The sequence below is a fragment of the Octodon degus genome, unplaced genomic scaffold, assembly GCF_000260255.1.
Source record: "Octodon degus isolate 3935 unplaced genomic scaffold, OctDeg1.0 scaffold00016, whole genome shotgun sequence".
Classification (NCBI taxonomy): Eukaryota; Metazoa; Chordata; class Mammalia; order Rodentia; family Octodontidae; genus Octodon; species Octodon degus.
The window spans coordinates 12,295,545-12,321,862 of record NW_004524592.1 but is presented as its reverse complement, the minus strand read 5'-3'; the positions used below and the strand labels follow the sequence as shown (position 1 = coordinate 12,321,862).

At 36.5% G+C, this 26,318-nt stretch overlaps 1 protein-coding gene across 1 annotated transcript in view; it reads left to right on the top strand.

Moving 5' to 3' along the window:
* The window catches only part of Pard3b (par-3 family cell polarity regulator beta), a 1,028,738-nt gene that overhangs the window by 482,707 nt on the left and 519,713 nt on the right, over positions 1–26,318 (top strand). The window contains exons 9-10 of the mRNA XM_004626728.2: positions 2,335–2,474; positions 3,921–4,049. Coding sequence (XP_004626785.1) covers positions 2,335–2,474; positions 3,921–4,049 — 269 coding nt within the window. The remainder of the gene's footprint in view (positions 1–2,334; positions 2,475–3,920; positions 4,050–26,318) is intronic.

Sequence of the window (26,318 nt, the reverse complement as noted above, 5' to 3'; positions counted from 1 at the left end):
AGTATATGCCTTCTTCTTCTCTAGGATATCTTTTTTAATCAGCAAAAGTTTACTCTTCAAAAAGTAAATATATTCACTTCGTGCCCTTTTGGCTAGAATGAACTGTAGAAAGCAAATATATAATTGTTAATTTCACTGATTCAATATTATGTTTGCCCAAAACATATCTAATTTCATTACAAAAGCATGTATACTCTTTTCCTTTTCATCTTTTTCAACTTTTCTATCCATTTCAAATGTGGATGTGTGAAACTAGGTCATATATATATATATATATATATATATATATATATATGCATACTTACATAGTATTACACACACACACACACAAGCATTCATGTACTTCTATGTTTTGTTCATTTGGTAACATCTGCCTGATGTTGCCATCACTGTTGCAACCTTTTAAGATCCTGCACTTCTCAAGACAATTCAAAAGAAACCAAGATCTTTTAGGTTCTTGACATAATTAATAGAGAATTTCATGGTCAAAAGGTAATTTTAGAATTCCAATTAAGGTATTTTAAAAATAAACAAATATTTTTCAACTATTCTGTAAAAAAAGATTCTGCTGAGAATAAAATTTATTAAGTAAGAAATACTACAGTATGCTTAGAAATTATGGTTTTTGTTGTTATTAGTTATATTTTTATACCAATGACCCAACTGTACATAAGTCACAAAGCTCAGTTATTGATGACAGAAAGATGAATCTGTCACAGAATCACTTTAAAAATCCATCAGAATTTCTTGCACGAAGAAAATAAAGAATACAACATCACGGCTCTACTTTGGAAAGATTAATCTGAAAACAAAAAGAAATACTGAGGAAAGACCAGTAAAGAGTAAATAGTGCATCACTTCTGTCTAAATGAGAAAATATAATATATAATTCCTTAATAAAAGAATGGTTACAGGAAAAAGAAATTATAGTTACATTATTGCTTAGATCTTCAGCCAGGGAAACATACATAATGGGGATGCCATTGGTAGAAATTAGAACTTTAAGTAGACAAAGATACTTGAAAAGGACATGATCTGAATTGGAGAAGGGGTACATGGTGAAATTAAAAATGCCAATACTCACTCCTGGAAACTGACATTAGAAAGTTAGATTAAGAGCAAAGGGATCTAGAATATGCCGCAGGGAGATACCTTTAGAGCTAGTACTAACTGAAGTAAGAAATCTGATGGACAAATTGGTCTAAAAAGGGGGCTTGGGGAACATCTGTATTTACGTGAGAGGGCAATAGTATGAATTAGTGACAAACATGAAAAATCAGACAAGTAGAAACATAATCAGAAAATAAAGACACTAAAACACATAGATAATTTCAGAAAATGATTGGTGCAAAGTGCCAAACCTAGATAAGAAGCAAAGATAAAGGATAAGAATAATTACTGCATGTGATCATGGGTATGTGTTAGCCAGCATTTCGTTAGAGTAAGAGGATATCTGATGTTCCTCTTGAAAAGAGGAAGTGTGCTTTAGCTCACAAGCGTGGGATCCATGGTTATTGGCTGGTAGCTTGGGGGCCTGTGTTGAGATAGTTCATCATGGTAGAAATGTGGGGACTATATGTATCCTATGTGTGGCAACCAGGAAGCAAAGAGGAAGGGAAGAGACCAGAGTCCCCTCATCTATGGAGTGCCAGGGACCCTCTGCACAACTAGGCCCCACCCCTACAGGCTCCTCCACCTAGCAGGAATGCCCAAGGCTGGCGCTCAAGCCTTCCACACATAGGCCTATGGAAAACACTTACCCAAACCATAGCACTAAGTAGCTAGTGATCAAATGCTGAAGAAGCACTAAGACTAAAGCAAAGCTTATTTGAGGTAGGAATCTGAGCATACCTTTATACTGAGAGAAAAGTATACTGGAAGAGAGAAACAAGAGATGCAAGACAACAGGCATAAGCAGCTGACAGGACAATGATGCAGCAGTTCACCAGAGAGGAGTGAGGCACACATTGGCAAGCTCATCAAGAGACTGGTCACTTCTCAAGGCCCTTTGTTTCTCAGGAAAGTATGGAGTCAGGTTAGGATATACACAGAATCAGTCTTCTGGGTACATGGGTAATACATACACTTCTTCCACAGCTTGAATAAATGAAAGTGTTACGTGTGTACATTTGAATGCAGTTTGACACAAGTTTGGTCTGACAGGAGATACAGCCTTTATTTGAAATCCAAACAATTGAGGCATATTTAAAATATCTAATACAAATATTTTTACTTATTTGACAGCACTCTAAATTAGTTCATTTTTACTATAATATTGGATATGATATTCCACATTCTGAAAGTGACTATGCCTTTTCTGGCCTTATGTTCTAGGTCCTGAAGGACTTGGTTTCACTGTGGTTACCAGAGATTCTTCCATTCATGGTCCAGGTCCAATTTTTGTAAAAAACATCTTACCAAAGGGAGCAGCAATAAGAGATGGCCGCCTACAGTCAGGTGACAGAATTTTGGAGGTAATAATTGCAATTCACATCCTCAATAAAATATTTCATGGGAAACAAATCAATATATGAACATATACAGCTATCTGTCAGTATCTCTGGGGCCCTGGGAAATACTGAAATCTGTAGGTGCTCATGCTTTATGGTATTGCCATATATGCTAGACACATCTTCTTGTATACTTGAAATCATTGCTAGATTATTTGATACCTAATACAAAGTAAGTGCTATGTAAATAGTTATGATGCTATATTACTAAGGGAATAATTTCAGAAATAATCTGTTTACATTCAATGCAGGTATATCTGTTTTCAAAGATTTCTCTCTGATGATGTGTTGATCCATAGATACTAAGCAAATGGATATGGAGGACTAACTATATATTATTTTATTTTGAATACAATATATATTGAAAATTATTACTTGTAGACAAGATAAAGGCTTTAATTATAACACTAGTTAATGATCAGCCTAACTTTGCAAATCCCCAATGAGGCCAGTGATAGGGGGCCAAGTAATAATGAAAACTTTATCTTCTCTTTTTACTTGCTCCTTTCAGACCCCTGGGGAATTTGGATTGACTCCAGAAGTTCATCATCCATTCATTTAGGGCTGGAATTTCAAAATCACAGCCAAGCCTTGCAGTAGTGGGTTAATTGTCTCAGGTGGACCCTTGTGTATCTCGGGTTGATCTGTGTTTTTCCAAACCTGTGCTCACATAGTGATGGAAATTCTTATGGTATAAGAGGCTTTGCAGAGAGAAGCATTAGCAATACCCATAAGAGGGTTATTTTTGTATTTATTTTTGTTGAGTAACATCACATCAGTGTTTATAAATTGACAATTTACCTTCTCAGAAATCACCTTTGTTGGTACTGTTTGATGTGTTTAATTTTCTTGTTGCATTCAAAATCGTGCTATGGCTTAACTTTGTAGTCCTCAATCAGAAAGCAGTATGTACCAAATGAGGAATGTAGCTTCAAATTAGAATTTCCAGAAAGCATTGATGATTGGCTGGTGTTTCCTAGACATGCAGGAAACTTTAGAATTATACTGAGATACATATATTTTCTGAGGAATTTGCTACATAATAGTAATTAACTTTTACATCTACTTGTTATACTGGGCAGTAGATGATGCCAAGTAAGTATCTGACATCTGCTTCTACCTATTTGACAAATCAATCTTGGCACCTGCCAGTTTGACTTTCCTCTCATGAGAATGTGCTGTCTTGGGAAAAAATGCTTGTACCAATTACTGACTGACTGAGTTCATCTGGACTTACAATCAAGAGGATGTTGTATTATTGGACATGTTTGGGTTTTGCCTTCGAGTTTAACATTCAACTTCATGGAACTTCACTGGTCATAGAAACCCAGTATTTTATTTTAAATAAACATCTAGGATAGGAGATAGCAAGTAGCTGACTCTAGCTGTTCACATGATTGCCTTCATTAGGTCAATGGCAGAGATGTCACTGGACGGACACAGGAAGAGCTTGTGGCCATGCTGAGGAGCACCAAGCAGGGAGACACAGCATCGCTGGTCATTGCCCGCCAAGAAGGAAGTTTTCTGCCTCGAGAGCTGGTAAGGTTTAGTCTCACTGAATTCTCAGTGCCAGATTTGGCACACTCATTGAATTTGTATAAGTTCAGTACTAAATTCTAAGATAATAGCTTCATTCATAAGAGAAATTGAATTGCAGTATTTTATCCCATTTGGGATGTCATGCGCTTAGGGCCTTAATACAATGAAGTGGTGATATGGAAACATATACACATATAAGGTGGCATAAATTCAAATACATTGTAATACGACATAGTGAACTATGTTCACCTACTCAATATATAGAAAATAATGTTAGCTCCTACAATAAGACATAGGTAGAAAAATGGTTCATAGCTTTCTTGAAAGGAGATAAAACATATAACAAATACCCAGAACAGAGATGAAGCTTATGAAAGAGAAGTGTGGGGTGGACCAGCAATGCAAAGAGGAGGAATTTTGTTTTTGAGGAGGGACCTTGAGAAAGACAATTCCAAATCTTATAAAAATGTTTGCTTTTTCAGGGAAGGAGATATAATCATTGTCCTATTGATTATTATCTCCCTCCTGAATAAAACCAGAGACAGAGAGGAATAATAAACTCTACTTGCAGTTCTCAGACCTTTGGGCCTACAAGCCCTGTACACTGTCATAATTCTGAAGGACTCTAAAGAGCTGTTATTTATGTGCTATATATATCAATGCTTACTGTATTAGAAATTAAAATGGAGAATGCATCAAAATGTATTCTAATATACTTTAAATCAACTATAATAAAGCTATGATGTGTTCACCTAAAAATTATTTTCTTAGAGCCAGCCAGATAGCTCAGCAGACTAAAGTGCCTGCTTAGGCAGAGGCAGAGACCAGGGTTCGATCCTCAGTGTGCAGTGCAGTCCCGTCCCCGGCCCCAGGGCACACTGAGATGGTGATTGAGACTGGGCATGGTGGCGCACACTTGTAATCCCAGCTCTTGGAAGGCTGAAAACAGGAGGATCACTACAAGTCTGATCTGTGTAGTGAGACCCTGTAGACCCTGTACTATTTAAAGTTTTATTTTAAAAATGTGTGCTCTTTGATAGGTAACTATCAAAGTTAGTAATGTGCTCTAAATTGCTGATCAAAAGTGATGAAAATTCATGTATACTGATTTTTGCCCAAACCCCAATCTATTGTAATGATATATTTGATGCTATACAATTATAAGTTATTGGTTAGCTAAATAAGTAGGTATTTCTCCAATGAAGTATAATAAGCACTTAAAATGGTCTTAGTGGTGAATTGATAATAACATGAGAAAACATCCATGTGTAATGCTACATAACAAAGTAAGGAATAAAATACATGCAGTGGGAACAAATTGCAGAGAAAACTTTAAAAACTTACAGGGAGATTAGAAGGAGATGAACCAGAAATGTTGGAAATGATGAGAGATTTTCATACAAAGTTAGATTACCAGAACAGCGAGCTTTGATTGAGAGATTTAAGGTTACTTAATCTGAAGAAGAGAAAGTTTGAGGGGTCTGGTCATTGTTAGCAAATACATGAGGCTATTATATTGATTGCCAAGTAGGCTTAATTCATTTCTTTAGAAAGTTTATCTCCATTAATCTACTTATGCATTAATTCAGCAATGTACTGAGTATCTGCTTGGTACAAACTTGGAATGTGTAGGGATGCGAAAGTCATTAGGACTCATTTCCTGCCCTCACTGAGCTTTCCCCAAAGCAGATGGCTGGGAGAGAATGTTTTACCTGGTAAAGAAGGAAATGAGCTACTTAGAGCATTCATACAGCCTGCCTCAACTTTTCCTCATGATGCTCTACATCAGTGTTCCCATTTGGAAAACCAGATAAGACTAAACAATCTCCAGGATATCTTTCAGTCCTTGGATTGAGTTATGCTTATACCAATCACCTCTTTTATGTTTTAATGTTCTGTATAGGAGCTCCCAAACCCACTTCACCTTGCCACATTACATGGTACGGAATTCTATTCTACCCTTCCTTTTCTTACCCATCATCTTTTCTACCCTCTCCCTCTTGATTAAATGATCTGAGGAGATCCATAGTAAAACAGACAAGTTGAAGAGCACTAGTGACCCAAGCCATGACGATGCAGCCTCACCTGTTTTCCTCCACTTGATTCATGCACATCCAACCTTTCCGAAAGGCAGAGAGACCTGAGCTTCTGTCTCCTCTCCTCTCTGAAGCTCTTTCTCTTTTCAAAGAGAAATGCTATAAAAACTTTAATTTTAGATACTTTTTTTCTGAATACAGATGGTCATTCTTTCAAGTCCTTTGTTTACACAAAGACCTTGCTACATAACAAAGGATCAAAGTGGAGAATAAAAAAAGGGACACATGTATAGGGGAAAACCACTTCACTTCTTCAGTTTGTTGGTTGCTAAAGAAAAACTCAGAACACTTCAGTGGGTGTATATCCTTATTTCTGAGATAGGAGGAAAGGGAAGACATTTTGGTTGTGCATGCTGTTTAACTGTAGTCCCACAAGAATAAAATCTTCCTCTGAAAGAAATCTTCCAACCAGCCCTTATATATGCTGGCAAACACCAAGTTTGTACTACTGACAACTCTTGCAGGGAATTTAAACCATTGCATTCATTCCCATCTGATTACTCCTGTTCCCTTTTCCCATATATTCTCTAGGATTATTGACTCCACAACTAATTCCTTTTTCTCACTTCTTTCCCTCCCTAAGATAAGGGGGAAAAGGACATTGACATTAACCTAGTTTTTAACCCAGAGTGCATTTTTCACCATCTGGAAATTAGCAAAAGGAATAATAGAATTTTTAAACTGAAGGACTAGTACAAACCAGTAAGTCCAATCTAATTTTGCAGATGAAAACGTAGAGGTCCAGTGTAGTTGTGTAACCTAGTGTCTCACAGTGAGCTGACACCAAAGGCCCAGGCCTCCTAACCCTTAACATCTTCTCTGGACTTAACTCCTAGCATGCAAGTTTTGTGTATACTGAGGTACTGAGCTGTGTGATTGTAAAGCAGGATACAAAATCATTCTGAGGCTCAGTTTCCTAATCTGAATCATAAGTTTGTGTAATAGAGTGAATTCATGGAAAGCTCTTACCATTATTTCTGGGCAATTGTAGGTTCTTAATTCACTGTGTATAATTGTTTCTTATAGTATATTATCACTCCTCTTCTATTAAATACAGTACTGTCTTTTAGATATATGATGGGATAAATAGATTTATTCAGGTTTGCTTAGGACTACCACTATTTTTTGAACAACTATTGTTTTTTGTTATTTTAAAATGTATACTGGGATCAAAAATTCTGAATCACAAACAAAATCCTTATAACCATTTTCTTGTGACTTTTTGTAAGGGAGGTACTTTCTGTATATTATTACACTCCTATTTACTAGAACTTACTGAAATTTGATTTCCATCCCAGAAATGACATCAGAGTCCCAAGGGAAGATTATTAAGTTAATTGTGTGACTATGTGATAATTAATATAAATAATTTGTTTTTATAGTTTTATACAAAATATGGAAGATATTGCTGCTATTTAAACTCTTAGCACTTCCTGAAAAGTATTTATACTCAAAAGTATTTGATTCTTCACTATACAAAAACCAGAAATATACTCTGAAGTCACAGCAAAGCAAGAGTCTTTGAGGGTCATGAGCACTTAATTCATGGAGCTCCTGAATCATCTTTGTTTTGGAGGCAAGAGGAAGTTTGTAAAGCCCAGATCCCTGCCTTGAGTGCTAAGAAACCAGAAGCACATGGGAACTTCGAAGGCAGGTCATGCTTGCATGTTTGGGCCTGCTTCTGTGGGAATTCCTCTTAGTGCAGCATGTACTGCATCTTTGAAAAAACAAAATGAAGAACAGTGTGTTATAGGATTCAACTTTGTGTTTCCCTTTCAAAAACTGAAAGGTGGTATCACCTTCATCTCTTCACCTTTATCATGATTGATACACACTCTTGACTTTCCACTGAAAATCTGGCAGGATGAAGGAAGAACAGCACTTCCTCCCTTTGTTTTGTTCTATCTCCTTTGAAGAAAATAAACTGTGTTTATTGTTTTCCTATTCTGAGAAACTATATTTTCCATTTTTAAAGCCTTGCTGTCTCACAAGCTCTATCCTTGCTTAGCAGCTCTGCTCTATTTTCTGACAGCTAAATCTTCCTTCCTTGCTTACAGCCAAGGGAGCATGTGGTCAGCAGTTATCCAGGAAGTCCCAGGATAGGATCATCTGTGGGAAATGACCCGCTCCCATTCCAGAGACCTCACATCCATTTCCTTTCATTTCTTCTGACCTGCCCTTTAAGAGAACTGGGCTGAACTTTTCTGTTTGTTGCTCCCTTCTTTCCCTCCTGAGGAGACAGTTACACCACAAGATTAGCAGCCCATTTAACCAGTCTTTCCATCTGTATGGTTTTGCAGCGCCACCACAATTTAGCTGTTTGTATTATCTACAAAAAAAAAAAAGTATGCTTCAAAGGTAACGTTTCCAGAACCCCAGCCTGGAAAACCCTTTGATGTTCTCACTCCCTGCTGGAGTGAGAATGTATTAAAGAGGTGTTGCATAAGGACCATTTCCTCAGAGGGTACTTTTAGATTGTTGGCGTTGGCAATAGAATCAGAAGGTGAGATTGCTGTGCATGCTGCTCCACTTCAAATGAAAACTTTGCTACTTAGCTGCTGGTTCACTGGGTCTGTACTGTGAGAGATGTGGCCCATGAGTTCTTTCTTATTACTAATACCTTAAATCCATTTTTTATGTGAAGAATCATATATGGTCATCTTGTCACATAGGAAAGATCCCAAGGCACTATAGGTTTTCCATTAGTTCCATATCTTGATTCTTTTTTATGAAAAGATACCAAGCTATTTGTTATGTATGTACCTAAGTATGTATTTGTACATGTTCTTCATTTATTGGGAAGAAATAAAAGTTCTGTCATTTTTTTGTTAACTTCTTTAGTACTTCTTTTACTGACCTGCTGTCTTATCTTTAAATTATCCTGAAAAATCACAGCAACCCCTACAGGGTAAATCGAGCTGAGAAAATTCCAAATGTATTTATAATTTCTACCTGCCAAGTTTTCCTGCTATTAAATTCTGGCCTCTGCAAGTGGGATTAACTATATTTCAAGCAAGCAAACATCTCCTGCATGGCATGATTAAGAACCAAAAGCTAGCCATGTTTGCCTTGCTGATTTGACCTTCACTTATAGGTATTGCTTTTGCTGAGACAAAATCATGCTCATGTGTGTGGAGACTCCCTTAGTAGTTGCCAAGGTCTGTGTATTCTAACACTGCCAAACTTACCTGCTCCAATAACCACCTTAGCAAATGTGATGAGGTTCCCACTCCTTATGATGCACAGTATCTTAGTAAGTGAAAAACTCTGCACCTTCAAATGTCAAATTATTTAACATCATAAATTGTGGAAGAATTTTGGTTTGATATCTTAGATGAACCTCATTTAGCTAATATATTAATTTATTCCCTTTGGCTATTTGATTCAAATGATTCCATGCTTAATTAACCAAGATACTTAGGAAGAATGAATATTATAGTGGCTGTGTCGCTAAGTAGCAGAAATTGAATGATAATTTCTGAATGACTTTTTCTACCTAAACCAAAGTGCAAGAGTTATGGGTTGCAATTTAAATAATTACACAGAAAACTGAAATGGTTTTCCGTCTTGTAGATTCAGGTAAGTAATACAGTTCTAGTGACTTAAGACAGCGCCCTTACTGCAGTACAGCTTCCATTTCAGCTTCTTTCTACAGAAATTCCCATTTCCTTCATATTGTATTTCCATTCTACTAATATGTGTTGAATCTTAGTCAAGGCTCTGTAACATGAATTCCAGGCTTCCATAACCCTGTCTTCCTAACGCTATAGAGTTTTCAGTGATAACAACGGCCTGCTGTATCATGTATGCCATGGGTTCACTACCATCCTAGACCCTGAAAACAAGTGATGTACGAATCAAATTATGCAATTGTAATGTCATTTGGATCTCTAATATATCAAGGCCCTAGAAACACAACATTTGGAAAAGGCCTCAATGGTTGAATGGGATTTCAAAACTCAAATCTAGAGCAGGAAAGGAGATACCTTCAGAGTGACAAGCAACAGGCTAATGTGAAAAGTGAGGCTATAAGAAATAAAGATGAAGGAGCAAAGAGATGTGGAACCTGCTAGGAACTCACTGGCATTCACTGAGCAATGACAGTAATGAGCAGAGACTCTAGAATCCACTGGATCTGTATTGAATCTTGGCTGTATACTTATTGATTGAACGGCTTTCACGACGACATCTCCCTGTGCTTCCATTCCTCATCCTTAACATGGAGATTACATATGATCGTCTCTCCAGAAAACTTTGATTTAAACATGACATACATGTATGAAAGGGGGAATAAGAAGGATGAATAATTTCAAAGTTGTAAGTCTGGCTATCTAATGACATCATTAAGACAAGTATAGGCTGGTTTGGAAGAGAAGCCATTATTTGTAGTCCTATAGTTTTATTCCTTTCATGGACTCTAAGGGACATGATCCTCAGCACTTTTTCCTATGTCTAGTCATTTCAAGCTCTTTTAACCTAAATATTGCTAGTGCCTCATCCTCACCAAATATTCAAAAATGAGGTTCCCCTCTATCTATGACTTTCCCTTCTGTAACTGAATACCATATATATATGGTTCCAGAGTAAATTCCAGAGTAAATCCTGGAACTGACTGACCTTATCAGATAGCAAAAGTTTTATTTTAGTTATATAGGTCTTGCTTTAACTTGGTGTTAGCCATCCAGCATAGAAGTGTAACCACAAGGTATAAAAAGTAAAGCTATATTAATATGCTGAGCTGTAAAGGGCTCAGTCAACAACTTCGAACAATTGACAGTTGTGCTGGTAACTCACTACTGTTATGGACTACTGGACTATATTGGGTTATTTTGCTAAATTCAAGTAGCTACAATATTTGGACTGGCATCAAATATGAAAAGAACCTTTAATGACTTCTCCAAATACACCTTCTCTAACAGCAATGGAATACCTATCTCTGACAAAACAAAACAGAAAAGGAGGATGTACATAAAGGACCATTTTGTAGTGAAAATAATATACATATACACAAAATGGTTAGGATAGATATACAGCTACTTTCTCTTAGTTCAATGAGTGTAAGGTTTGTACTAATAGTGTTTAGACAAGGTTTCATGTCTACATCTTGTCCTCTGAATGACAACTAGAAAGACAACAATATGCAATGTATTGATTATTGTAACTGTCCTACTAACCTGTTTTTGAAACTGTTTTATTGCTGTTTTATCTTTTTTCTCATTAAAATGAATAAAAATTTAAATAAAAAATAAAAGTAAACTTCTTGTGGTTTTTGTCAACAAAGTAGACTTTAAGTTAATTAAGAATTTAAGATTTCTGTAAAAGAAATGCTAATATGCAATCATATGTCCAATCTTAGATAACTATATCTGTTAATCTAAGCAACAGATTTGATGATAAAAATGGATAATATATCAACCATTGTTAATCAGCTATTCTTGATCTAAAATTCTATAACATAAGTATTGTTGTGTATTACGCTTTTTCTGTCATTGTATCTGATTTTTGTTCTTTTGTCTTTTACTTTTCAAAATGAAATAATAGAGTAAAATTTAATAATAAAAAAGACCCAGAATTTAGGAGTCTCATGGCCTAGATGTCAAGTCCTGCTTTGCAATCTCACATATGTGTCCAGTGCCTCTATAGTAGTTCCTTATGTGTCAAATGAGAATGAAATCTCATATTGTACCTGGCAGGACTGCTGTAAAAATTAATTGATCACATAAGTGCTAACAGTTGTTGTGTGCCAGCTGATCTTCACTCCTGTTATTTCCTATGTCTGGAAGACAGTATATGCTCAGTGAATATTTGCTAACAGGATGAATGAAGACTGCACGTTACTAAAGCCCATGATATAGCTAATCTACAGTCAATATCTGGCTTATTCTATACAACTACTTTAAACCAAATGAAAAAATATGCAGAGATTTTCCTCAGATTTCTGAGTAGCAGCAATCTCTATAGCTATCTCCTTCATCTTCCCCCTCACTTTGGCAAAATATGTGATATCCCCAACTTAAAAGAAGAGAGGCTTATATTTGGCTCATGGTTCCGAATATTTCAGTCCATGGTCAGCTGGCTCCCAGGCAGACACATCAAGCAGAGAGACACAGAACAGAAAAGCTGTCTACCTTGTGAGCTTCATAAGAAGGGAGACCAAGAAATGTTAGAAAGAGATTCTATGAAGAGATTCCAATCATTTTCCTCCAGTCAGGGTCCCCTCCTAATAACACACTCAACTATGAACTAGGTTTATTCCCTGATGAATACAGCACCCCATCAAGTCATCTTTGGAAAGGTCTCACTATGAGCATATGAGCCTTTTGGTAGACATTTTAGATCTCAACATTAACAAGCTAAATGAGATTTTTCTGGCTAGGATAGTTATTTAGAATGTAATTGACAAAATAGCTGGCTTGAGTCATGAGATATTTGCACATTCTAGCTATAAGATTTACCTGTAAAGACAAAAACAGTGAGTTTTATTACCTTAAATTTATAAATGTTAGAGCTATCATATCTGGGTATGGTGATGCACACTTGTAATTCCAGCATTTGGGAGGCTGAGGCAGAAGGATCACGTTGAGTTCAAGGTGAGCCTAGGCTGCATACTGGGATCAAGGCCACCCTCAATCAAATAGTGAGGCTTGGTTTCAAAGAAAGATCAAATAAAAAGGAAAGGGATATTGCAGATATTTTAAACCATTAAGGTATTTTAAAGGACTTTAAATGCTTCAATTTTAGCTACAATGGTTTGGTGAACAATGGTTCTCAAAGTGTTGGTTCACAGCAGCGGCCTCACTCTCCTCTGGGAGCTGAACAGGTGTGCAGATTCTCCAGCACCCTCCTGACCTCCTCAGTCAGAGAAGCTCTGGGGGATGTGATGACTATGACACTCCTCAAGTTTAAGAATCAGCAGAAGGTTCTTAGTGGCTATAACTGACCAGCTTCAATAGTCAAATTTCCAACCCTGTTTCTCTGTTCTGTGAACAATTTCTTGTTCTGTGAAAAATATTCTGTGAAAATTTCAAGCCCAATTGAGTTGTGCCTTTTTGGCTATGTGCCCTTCATTTTGGCAAAAGGCCAGTGCTGAGTGCAATCCAGTTACTCAACTCAATTACACCTGATTCATTTAGGCAAACTCAATTGTACTTCACTTTCTCAGGCCCAACTCGATTGTGTGTTAAACTTTCCACACTCAATTTGATTGTCCTCAAAATTTGTTACGTACCACCTTGTAACTTGTAGAATTAGGCACATACCAAAGGAAGGTACCTCTGAGAGGCTTAGGGATTGGGTTACTGGTATCTCTTTGCAGTTTTGTTCCCTTCTTCTTTTGCTTCACCACCTCCATTGAAAGCTGGAGTAGCAGTTAAGTTCTGTGGACCCCAGCTTGGACATGCTCCACTATCCCATTGTTCTGCTAAGGTAGAACTTCAGTGCCAATCTCAGAGTTCCTAGTGAAATGATTCTTAAAATAACCACTGTAAAATATCTATGCCTAAGTCTCTGTTTATCTCATGTTAAAGATGAGGAAAATGAGACATTGTTCCTTCTGAAAGTCAACATTGTCAAAATCAGAAATATTGTTCAAGCAATTCTCTGCTTCGGCTGAGATAAACAAGTGCCTTGGCTGATTTGTGCTGCAGGCCAAGAGACAAGGTCCTTAATCTTTGCCAACTTCTAGAATGCATTCAATACGCCACAAGGCCAGGAATTAATAGTCATTTGCTACTCTCTGGGAAGTACTTATACCTGAAAGAATTTTACTAAGCCCTGTCAGCAGTATCTACTCCTAGTAAAATAGATGATGATAGATGCTGTGGTTCAGTATTATTCAAACAGACGAGGATGTGCTAGTCACTTTGCCAGGTTACATGGCTTCAAGTGTCATGATATAGATACTTAACAGCTTTTGTTCACAGAACCAGTCTTGTTGGCAATTGAAAGGTAGTGCAAGGAGGAAGAAGCTGCCATGCCATTTCAGAGGACTGGAACCCGTTAAGTCCTCTCACAAAGCTGGGTGCTGCTTTCATGTTATAAGACATGTGTCTTATTTATGGTTACCCTGACTAAGATTTGTCTTCTCAGAGCTAGAAGAAAAAATTGTTCTGAATATCCATGTTTTAAAAGCTCATAAAAAATATACTCTGCCAGCCCCTGACTATATCTTCTGTGTTATCCAGTTAGCCAAATGTTGCCAATAATTTATGGTGGCTGCTGTTATAGAGCAGCTGGATTAGAAGTTGGATGCAAAACTCTGGGGATGAACTTGATTTGCTTAATTGCCTCTGTGTCTGTGATAAGTACATTTATTAAGGTACATTTCATCTAAGATAAGGAAATATGTTCATTATGTAAAGGGTATTTAAAGATTGGGGGGAAATACCACCTTAATTGATTGTGGATGACTTTCCAACTGCTACAAAGTAAATACCATACTTGTGAAACTGCCACTCCAGTCCATTTAATTTTGAAAGTATATTCTGAGAGATCTGAACATGTTTCATCTGCCTGTTTTTCCAGGAAAATGTGTGATCTTTATCATTAAAGAATATCAACTTAAGAGCACTGATTTTTTTTTCTCCTAAGAATAAAACAGAGATAGAACTTAAATAGCAATCTGTTGCCTCTTACCTCTTCCTGTGCCCCGTCCCCAAAGATTCTTTGGGCAATGACTTTTAAATATGCTCTCATTATTTTTAATGAGTGTGCAGAACACATGACATATAATGCAACAGTAGATCAGTGCCCTTTGTCTGAACTTGTCAGATACAATAAAGCATTGCAGGGGTTAACATGCATTTTTCTTTAACATATTATAATTATTTAAATTAAGATGCTGAAGTGAGATTCATAGACTCTGCAATTCCTGCTGCCTCAGTGAAGCTTCACTGCATTTCCAGTTTTCTCTTTACAAAGAATGTTTTATTACAAATGTTAAAAAGACAAAAGAACATTTAATATGGTTATGTCTCTCTAAGTTTACCCTTCTTTAAATCTGCCCTGGATGGCAGGATATTCAATTATAAACGAGTTCAATTATGTTTCCTGGCCACTTATTGAGTTATATGAAGGACTTTTATCACCTAGTCTTTCTGTAATTAATTCTTTGCATTTCTTAAAGGCTTAGGACCTAAGCAAGGCTTGTTTAACAGCTGGAAATGTTATTTCAATTTTTAGAACTTTCCTTTCTCTCCTTTTCCCTTCTCCTTTTCTCTTCCTCTTTTGCTTTTGGCATCCCATCTAGTCTTTCTGAAAGCAAACAACAATCTACATGTTATCTCTCACTTGCACAATATACTTATTTCTCCTTCATATTATCAGGTGGTAAAGAAAATTGAGGTACTAGTACATGAATTTAAATTTCATTAGTGCCCCAGATGTATATAAGAGAAAAGTTATGGTAATAAAATGCACAGAGGTGTCAGCTCCAAGGACAGCAGAGTATGCCTTCCCGGTCACTCATTCCATGGATACTGAGCCCATGGCTTCTGGCATTCAGAAACTATCTTCCTTACCTTGCCAGGGTGAGTTACAGATTGCTAGCCTGGCCTAAAGGGCAGGCCCTCTGCCCTCTATCCTCCCAGCTCTTGTGTATTTCATCTTTTGATGTCTGATATAGGAGAAAACTGATACAAGTGAGTGAAATAAAAAGCAAACTAGCCCAAACTGACCAAACACAGAAATACCCAACCAAAATATCTTACTCTTAATTCACTTCTACACTGTCTCCCCGAAACCAAATGCTTCTTCTCTTCCATGATACTCAAAGAAGTGCTGGTCTTCAAGATAATTGACTTCTTAGACCTTTATCTTATTGTTTTGGTCCACATTGCACATAATGGAATATAATTGCTCAATAAGTGTGTACTGCACAAATTTTCTCAGTTTAGCTAATCCAACATCTCCTGAATACTTATTTATGCTACATTCTGTGCCACACAGTGGGCATTCTAAAACACAGTCAAAGATGACCCTTGAACTTCAGGAGCTTAGATATTGCTAAAAGCTACTAGAGAAGCAGTGTAAAAATGTAACATGGTATCTGTCACATGTGTAACAAGAAAGTAGTTGCACAAATTTAAGGAAGAATTTGAAAGAGTAATAGTGAACTAAAAGCCATAAAAAATAAAGCAAAATTTGTTAAAGGAAAGTCAAAAATAATCATGGAAAATTACATTTATGAGGCAGAACTCTGGTTAGCTTTGGATAGGGTCAAAGAGCAAAAAAGAGGAAAAAAATGATTTCCAATGATATCACAAAGCATGCACCCAAGATGGGAGAAAAACTGAGAAGAAAACAAGATGAAAAGTAGAAAGGTATATTTTGGTTATACAGATAATATTAATGGATGCTTGGGCTAGCTTCTGAGCAAAACTACAAGTCCAAAATCAGATATTTTCTAGAGATAACAGAAAATCTACTAAGTGTGAATGTAAGATCTAAATGACACTTTTTCTGTAAGTTCTGTGTTTGAGATAGCTATCAATGAGTTATCTATCAATTTGAGTTATCTATCGAGTTATCTGTGGAAATCTATTGATGTTTAACAAACCATAAATAATGATTTCTACTTTTCATGGTACTATGGATCTGGAAATGGCTCTGTGCTGGTTGGTTTGGACGTTTTCAGGAAGATGAGTGCAACCAAAGCATCTCTAAGCTGTCCTCCATGTCTGCGCCCTACTGCCAACTTTGTTGATAACTTGATTCTCTGTCCTTTCTCTTCTCATGCTCAAAAAGACTAGTCTAGTGTCCTTACATGGCATAGCTAAGACAGTAAAAGCAAAAGATGTAAAGACACCTAAAGCCTAACCTTGCAAGTTTCATAGTAGCCCTTTAACCTTATTCTTGTGTTTAAAAAAAATGATAGCATCCATCAAGATCCAAACAATAGGGGGAACTGAGTCTGTTTTGGATGGGGATAGTATCAAAGTCACATTTGAAGCAGATACAATTCATTGGGACTACTAATGTTATAATATCTCACATTAGAGTAGAAAAGATGGAAAGTATACTATGCTATAACACAATGAGTATTGGATGGCACATGAGATTCAGGCCAGTTTGGGATGGTCATTGAATTTCTTGGTTTTTATCTTAATTCCACGCACCAAATTTGATTGGATGTTTTCTTATGCAAATATGTTGCTAGAGATACAACATACTTGTTTAGCAACATTGTTAACCTGCCGCTTTTGGTAAATATAAATCCCTCTTCCAATGACAGATACCGTTCTCCCTAGAGAGACATATTTTCTTTTTCTTCTTCCACCATATACAAAGATTTACTCTTCCTGATATTCACAATCTCCACTGAGGTTGAGGAATAAGAGCTGAAACATGTTTTCACAAAGTAATAAATATTAAAATTCATTAACAAATGAAAGTAATATGACAGTAAGTAGAGGAAAGACGTTCTTATCTATGAAAGGAGAGGAAATGAGTTAAAGAGTCTCCTAAGATCTCTTCCTCTTTTTTAATACTGCTCTCTGAATTTCTGTGCACCAAATTTTGGCATGATAGTGCAAACAGTGCGTGACTTACAAATGATCTATATATATGGATGGATAGCAGGAGTTTTCCTCTTGAGTGTGACTTTTTTCCTACAGTTTGGAGCATACTTGACCCAAAGAGTATGGTTCCCCACATAAATGGAGACCCAACAAAATGCCAACAGATCTTTCACATGGCTATATCTTTGACCCCAGCTATGCAAGCACTTCCTGTACTTATATGTGCAGATGGCATCTTTTTCCAGGCCTTTCCTGATACCACCACTGCTATGGGTACCATAAGGGGCTTTACTCCCATATGTACATCAGAAGGAAATGTGTTCCTTCATTCCTGAGTTGGAATTTAGGTACATTCCCTATCAAACATTACCAATACAGCCCATCAAATAGAACATGAGTTATTACTTATTGGTATGTTTTTGGTGATAATGTGGAGTAAACAAGCCCTATGGGCCAAACTGAAACCCAGAGAAAATTTATCACTGTTTCTACTGAGGGAAAAATTTTAAAAACAATTCAACTTGCAAAGACCAAATTCATAAACTTATGGCGTACAACATGTTTTCTAACTAGAAATTGCCTTGTCTGTACCCATAGTCATCATTTATTTAAGCCTTATTTCCATTCCACATAAAGAAAAGTGAATGAATTACAAATATTATTCATTAAGGTTTTGGCTATCCTTAATGCAAAAAAAACCCTCTGGATTCTGGTTTCTATTAGAAAAATATGACTATGTCAACACTATTGAATTGTTGAAAACTTGGCAGATTATTTTCAGTGTCATTATTAATGCAAACCACCTCAGTTCCTCTTTGGTACTAGACAAGTTGTAAATAAATTATATAAATAAATATTAATGCAGTTATTAACTTGATAATTTTATGTGCTGTGTAGCCATGCAAGGAAATTAAACAAAGATGGAGACTACTGAATTTGTTCATATCTGGAACATACATAATAGTGACTTATCCCCTATGTCATGTAGGCAGAAATACACTGGATTGGGCCTCATCTTCAGCTCATAACTGAGTATGATATAAAAGAAATTCTTTTCAATTAATAACTTGTCATTATTATTTGTATGCTTCAAAACCAAAAGCCAAATCACGTATGTCCTAGTGAGAAAGAAAGTAAAGGCAAAAACGCTATGGACAAGCTTCTGGCTCACTTCTTTAAAGTCAAGCCTTTGTTCTCAGGGAGCAGTTTGGTGGCTCTTCTTTAACCTGTAGGGTTTCTTGCAGAAAAGAATAGCGATCACATGTAAATGTGGTAGCTTCCTTCAGAAATCCTTGCAAATATAACCCGAGGATTGCGTTGCCTGTGCTCTCTTTCTCAGGGGCTCTCCAGGGAGTTTGCATCTCTTATCAGAAGCAAGCAGCCCGGCCAGGGGCAGCAAGCACATTGAGAGGCCAGGGCAGTGTAATGGTCAAGGCCACTGGGCAGGTAGTGAAAGGCCTCTCGCTATGTTAAACAAACGCAGTTTCCTTCCTGGCTTCTGCAGGAGCTAATTTTGTTTTTCACTTCTTTTCTGGTGTGAGAACAATAAGGATGCATAAGGCCATTCTCCCAGAGAGGAGAAATGCATTAGATTATCATAAATCCACAGATAAAAAGTGCAGTGGTCAATGAGAACAGGCATCCTCGGATGAAATAAAAGGTTTAATTGAAAGTACTATCCCAGGGGAGACAAATGATTGAGCTTGCTATTGAGTAGACATTAATTACCATGGTCCAGGGAGTGAAGAAAATAAAAGGAAGACCATTTTGTTTTCTAAGTTTTCAAATCTGTTTCTATTTAAGATAATGTGAGAGAAAATGCTAACAGAATGATAGGAAAAAGAAGTTTTGCTCAGGAATGTTCCTAGGACACCTAATGTTTCTTAGAAAGTTGTAGCTAATTTTTTTACTAGCAGAGATAGTTGTGATAGATGTTAGGGATTTCAGCACAGTACAAAGCCTACTGTTACATTGGATCATGATTACAGAGTATCTTGTATTAATAACTGATTTATTCACGATAATTCTAGAATTTCCTGGTTTGTTCAGTTTTCCTTCTACAATTTAACATAACAAAGTTGAGACATCCTACAATACAGTTGTCATTATACACTGGACTACTTTATATTCCTGAAATATGGCTGTCTTTATAAATCACTCCTATTTGTTTAGCCAGTGCCCGACTTTTCATGTGGCTAAATAATGGGATGAATCCTAAGTCCACAGAGACCAAGATTGAATCAAGGACCATCTTAACAAGAAAATAATTGATCAGATGACTCTTTACCAACCATTACTATATCTGAATTACGAGACTGATTCTTCTTTGAAGTCAAATAGAATGTAAAAATATTCTACATATCTATATTTAATCCATGGAGGACTTCAAAGAACAAAGACTAGAAGATACTGAAAATATTAAAAATGTTTTAATCAGTGCCTGTATACAAACTGCTGTCCAATTTCATTACAAAAAAAACCCACCAACTGTCACAACAAGTTTTAGTTTGCTTTTTAGTTTTATTTAGAACAAATGAATTTGTTTAATGAGTAAATTTAAACTTTTCAACCAATTGTGTGGGCATCGATGTAGGCATAATCTTAGTTTTAAATGTGAAACATTGATTTTAGAGGGTTCACTTGAACAGGATAGTTGCCAAACAATACCAGCTGTCATAATAAAGTAGGAGTGAATGACAGGTTTACTCCACCCAACATCAAAACTTAAAAACGGATATGGTGATCAGATGAGCCAAAATAAATGTGTGATCTTAGAAACATTTGCAAGCTCTTTTCTTGCGGACATCAGGTCTTTGTAGGCATCAAAGTGCAAATAGGTCACGATTATGCTAAGCACTATGAAAGCTAAGAGAAAAGGGCACTCACTCCAGACATCCCAGATACTTTACCGGTATTCCAAGATACCACCTATGAGTGATGCCAGTGGTGCTGAGTCTTGTTGTCAGATAAACATACTATCAGCCTATCAGATGGTCTCTCACAAAGTGTTGACATCAAATTAGCAGTTTGAAAATTACTTTTTAATATTAATGAAAACATGGCCCATATTGAGCTAAAATGAAAGACATAACTGAACAAGCACTTGCAAACCATGTCCTCTCAACAGTATGTGGTGCACTGGTTCTCAGCACGTACTTGATTAGGTTTAAGTGGTAAGAACAAAAGCAGGGAGGTCATCATTGTGTTTTAAGTCTTGAAAGATGTACAAGATGAACATTTATGTAGTAATAAATAATTAGGACATCAAAAAATGCTCAAAGAACAAGGAAAAAATTGCAAGGTTTATGTTAATGTTTTAATTGCTCAATCTTGCATGCCTCTATCTGTAATCTAAGAAACAAATTTGATGATAACAGTATGTAATAAGACAAATGTTGTTAATTTCCTCTACTTGATTTGAAATTCTATACCATTTTTATTTTATATTACTTTGATTTTGTTTTTATCTTTGTTCTTGTTTTGTTTTTTCTCTTGAAAATAATAATAATAGTAAGTAGGACATCATGTGATTAGAGCTGTGTATGGAATGCTGTGCAGGCCCAGATCAGTCTATGAACAGAGAGTAGGTGGCCATCAAGATGGGTTCTGATGCATAAGTTTGTGAGTGGTTGACAAAAGGGGCTGAGGAGAGCATGATTTCTAGGCAGAGAGAATCGCAGCTATAAAGTGAAAGACGCATATGTAATGTGATTAATTTCAGTTATCTCTAACAAACTTATGAGAAAATTTAGGTTAGACATGTTTAAAACTATGATTTTTGTAGATAAGATGCAAGGCCATTATTTTCAAAAGGCATGGCAGAGAAGTGTCAACAAAATTTATGAAGTCATCCCACAACAAATATTTATTAGATACATGCATCCTGCTGGATGCTAAATGGGATTCAAAGTTTGAATTAAGCATAATTTCTGCTCTTGATGAGATCGCAGTGGTAGAGCAGAGTGAAGATGGACAAGCTAGAATATAATTGTAAGAGCAGAAAAAAGTGGTAAGAATCATAAGCATAGGCAAAGCACAGTAAAATGGGACCTCTGAGCAGGATAAATTGTTTCTCTGCTGATAGGATTTAGGAATATGACAAAGAGGAGGTGGTTTATATGCTGAAACATGAAGGATCTCATATATGAATAAAACCTTTTATTCCATTCCATTTTCACTATAAAATTTCTTTTTAGTTGAAAATACTGTCTCCATGTGGTATATATACACTAATATAGGAAATGAAGTTTTTCTTTCCTTGTATATGATTTAATTAAGTACCATAAAAATCATGGGCATTTTCTGTCGAGGAAGTACTTCAGCAAAATTATACATTTACCCATTATTCATTGATGAATCTTTTTTCTATTTATCAGCAGTAAAAAATGAAGCAAGCTGCATCAATTAAAAAAAAATCTTAATTTCATAGGTGTGAGCAGACCTCACATAGTTCTTCCTAGTATTAGAAGCACACTTGACTTCCTTGGAAATGAAGGTCTCTTGGTTCTCTTGGTTCAGGGGAAACACAAGTCCTCTACAACCTGCATCTAGCAAAATACTAACTGAAAGTGTGCAAACTCTTGAACTTCTCATAATTGCACAGTGATTTTAAGGGAACAAAGCCCAGCTTGGCTCCCTTGCCCTGTGTTGCATGTATAACCTAATGGGGGAGGCGCACAGCAGCTGAGAGCTGAGAAGGAGAAATGGGACGTGAGAAGCCATTCTCCATACCCCAAACCGAGTAGCTGGGACTCTGCCACCACATGACTGGTCCACTTGAGAATCAGGCCTAATGTGGAGGGAGAAATCGCCAGAATATCAGCTATATCTTGACCTTGGGAAAATGTCACAGCCCCAGAACTTACTCTGAGGTTCAGACTGTAAGAAGAATGATAAATAAAGGGAAGTATTCAGATCAACACAGAGCCTGTATTATAATATGAACCCTTGATACCATCCATGTGTCCAGAAACAGTGCCATCCAGTTGTCATGTGAGATTGTTGGTTTCAATTCTTCACTCCTAAATACAGCCAGCCTTGACATGGTCCAATGGCGTTGGGAGAATATTTTGCCAGCCAGAGCCTGTGAACTTAATTCTGTGGATTCTTTGGGCCAGTTGATTTTATTTTTCTCTTTTTCCTTTCTTCCTTTCCCCTCCCCTTCCCTAGAGTACCCCTTTCCATTTGAACATTTTATTCTTACTTCACAGTACCTATTATACAATTTCTCCTTGAGACATTTCTAGGTAAATGGAGGCACCTTGAGAGTATACTCCAAAGTGAAATAAATTGTACACACATGTTCAAATACCAACTGGTTTCTCCAGTGTGAGAAATTGGAAAAGTAAATAAGGCCAGGCAGATTTAGTAGATATTATGTGAGTAATTGCTTGAAAGATACTTCCATTTTTGCTTCCTGTTTTTCATCATATGATATACATGCTTCAAGCATCCAGTGGTGATTTGCTTTGTGAATCAGTAGGCATTGTGGCACAGACCAGTTATCCTGACACTTGGGAGGCTCAAGTAGGAGGATCTCCATAAGTTTGAGGCCAGCCTGGGCTACATAGTGAGTTCAAGTCTTGTGAACCTAAGACCCTGACTCAAAAAAAACAAAGCAAATCAAAACAAAAGATCATAGCTTAGTAGCAAAACTACTGAGCTCTACTGGATTGGCCAAACCCAGCCAACTGACATGTGAGCCAACAACAAATACTTTATTGTATATATCATAATTTTTGGAATTTTTTTAAGCAGCATTTTGGAGACAACAGACAATTGACAGGCTCATTCACTTTGCCCCAGAATTAAGTCTCAGTAGAATTCTCTCTCTTCAATTTGTTTGTAGTGTAACAATAGGAAGATATATTCACGTTTTAATTTTGATGAGTTTGCATCCTTTATCAGACCTAAATGACTTCTTATTTCCTAGTCAGTTTTATCTGACAATTAATTTTAACAGAGTAATTGATTTAATTATTAAGATAAATGAGGAATTATATGTCTGTCTACATGGTGTGTTATATACATGGTAAGAACATTTTCATTACAAAAGCAAACATCACTGTGAATTTTAAATGATTGTTACCCACTGAGATTTCTCAACCCCTATTTGGAATTTAGAATTATTTATCATTAATAGCATACTAAAGCGGATTGGTTTCCAGCTGGAATCACATTAGATGCAACAGACATCAGATAAAGATGAGATAAAAATGTCTATGATTTTATCATTTGGTTTACTTATAACCCTTAACCAACCAACGGAAACTACCCCTTTCACCTCTATAAAGATATTACTCTTTTGAAGTTGTGTTAGTATTATTACTTCATTGTGAAAGAATTTAATAAATGTTACTATCTGAGCCTTAAACTAAAGAACATTTACTGGGTCCTGTAAGAAAAGTGAGACAGATATAACCCTACCTTAGAATTCTTGACTTGTAAGAAAGTAATATTATCTTTACTAGTAAACTCATTGTACTGTAAGTAATGATAATAGATGTGGGTTGCTATCTAGCATATTTTTATATTTTCACTGTCATGGTGCAGGGTCTTATTCTGTGATCATAACACTTAAGAAGATTTCACTGAAAATGGCTTTTGATTTATTATCTTTAGCTATTCACAGAAATCCCAGTCCAAAATTCAAGAAGCAAGGAAAGGAGGGAGAGAAGAAGAAAAAGAAAGAAATCCTCATAAGGAAACTAAAACTCATTTATCCCCATCTGTGGGGGAAAAGAGGATACCTAAATGTAAAAGCTTCAGCATGTACTCAAAGGACATCTTTTAAAGGCTGGCATGAAACAGCTGTACTACTTTCTGTAGCACACTGCTGTTGGCCTGCTAGTTGTGAGAGATGTCTGTGTGCAAAAGCACGACACAAGAATGATGGAATGGAAATAATGATAACCATGTGGGTGACATCTCCAGGCTGTCTTCAGTGGTCAGATCACTCGCTAACCCTTTTTGCTTTTGGCTCCGCTGTCATTGGTAGCCAGCGCTGCCAATGCAACATCCCTGTAAGTGCCTAGTGGGGAGCAATTTCTATAAAATGCTGTACCCATTTGACTTGTGTTTCACATGACAAAAGCAAAACTTTACATCCCTCTCAAAGATTTTGAATGGGTATTAACTTTTGAAAGGCTTTGAGAAACCTGTGATAAATCACTGCCTCAAAATATTAGAAAGCCTCCGGAACTCTCCACATTCAATAGCTGAAAGTATATCAGATTGATCTGATACAGGGAGAGCTGGTGTGGTTGTTTGTGTATTTGTTCATATTCTGGAGCCTACCATGAATAGGCACAGCCCTGGGCCAGAAATTCTCAGGAATCAGAGCAGTTTGTGGACCAGCTGTTAAAAGAGAGTGTAGAACACCTAATCTAGTCTGTGGCACCTGGACCACATGCTCACTGCAGTGTGATGATGCCGAGGGTTGTGATTTCACATCTGTCCTCAATGTTCAGCCTGACATACACAGACAAAGGTAGGGGGAGTCGCCAATCTACAACTTCCCAAATGGTCTGCCGTACAAAGGCCCAGGCCCATTATGTTTCCTTTTCTGTCCATTAAATGATTACAAATTATGCTCATAACAAAGCCTAAATTCTTCTGGGGTCGGGAGTTTGATCCCCAGGCCTGCCATTCCGGACCCACCCCCCCGGGCAACTGGGCGTGGTGACATGTGCCTGTAATCCCAGCACTTGGGAAGCTGTAAACAGGAGAATGACTAGAATCTGATCTAGTAGTGAGACCCTGAACACCCTGTAGACCTTTCCCTAAAATACAGAAAAAAACAAAAGCCTAAATTCTTGAATGTAAAATATTTAAGATATTTTCATAAAGTTTCTCTAGTCTACTCTAGTAGGAAAGAGTAAAAACAAAGCTAAAGACCTATTATTGCTAAATACTAAAAAAGCAATTTCTCGTTCTAAAATTCTGTGTGGTCTGAATTTATCTGTTTACGTTACTTTTAATGACACAATATATTATTCATTTCTTTATTAAATGTATTTCAACCAATATAGAAGAGCAAACATACACATAATGAAGGGATACTGTGTGAGGTCCTAATACATTCTTTCAAGTTTATATTCTACTGTATAAGTGAAGGAGGTTTCTATAGAAAATCTTTTTTATCTTTGTTAATCTCTGACTTAAAATTATGTGAAATTGCTCTTACATTAAACAGGCAGTAATGAATGACCATTTTTTGCCATAATTTTATTGATAAACAAATAGCAACGAGACAGTTTCAAATCAAATTGGTAGGACAGTTTCAATAATTAACACACTGCATACATTCTTCTTAGTGGTCAATTGCTATACAAGATGCAGACTTGATATCCTATTTACAAACACCATTAGAACAAATCATTCTATTCATTAAGAGAATGTAACTATTTATCTATCCTAACCACTTTTAATACACAGATACAAAATGGACATTCATCTGTATGCCCTTTTTTTTGTTAAGTTCCATTATTTGAATATTATAGGTGTGTTAACTCAGCAAAATGTTCTAAAAGAGTCCAGTAGCCCATAATAGTATTGGGTCTTCTGCTTAACTGGCAATGTCAGAAATTGTTGACCTGAGTCCCCCACAGCTCAACATAACAGCATGGCTTTACTTCTCATATTTCATTTTTATACTT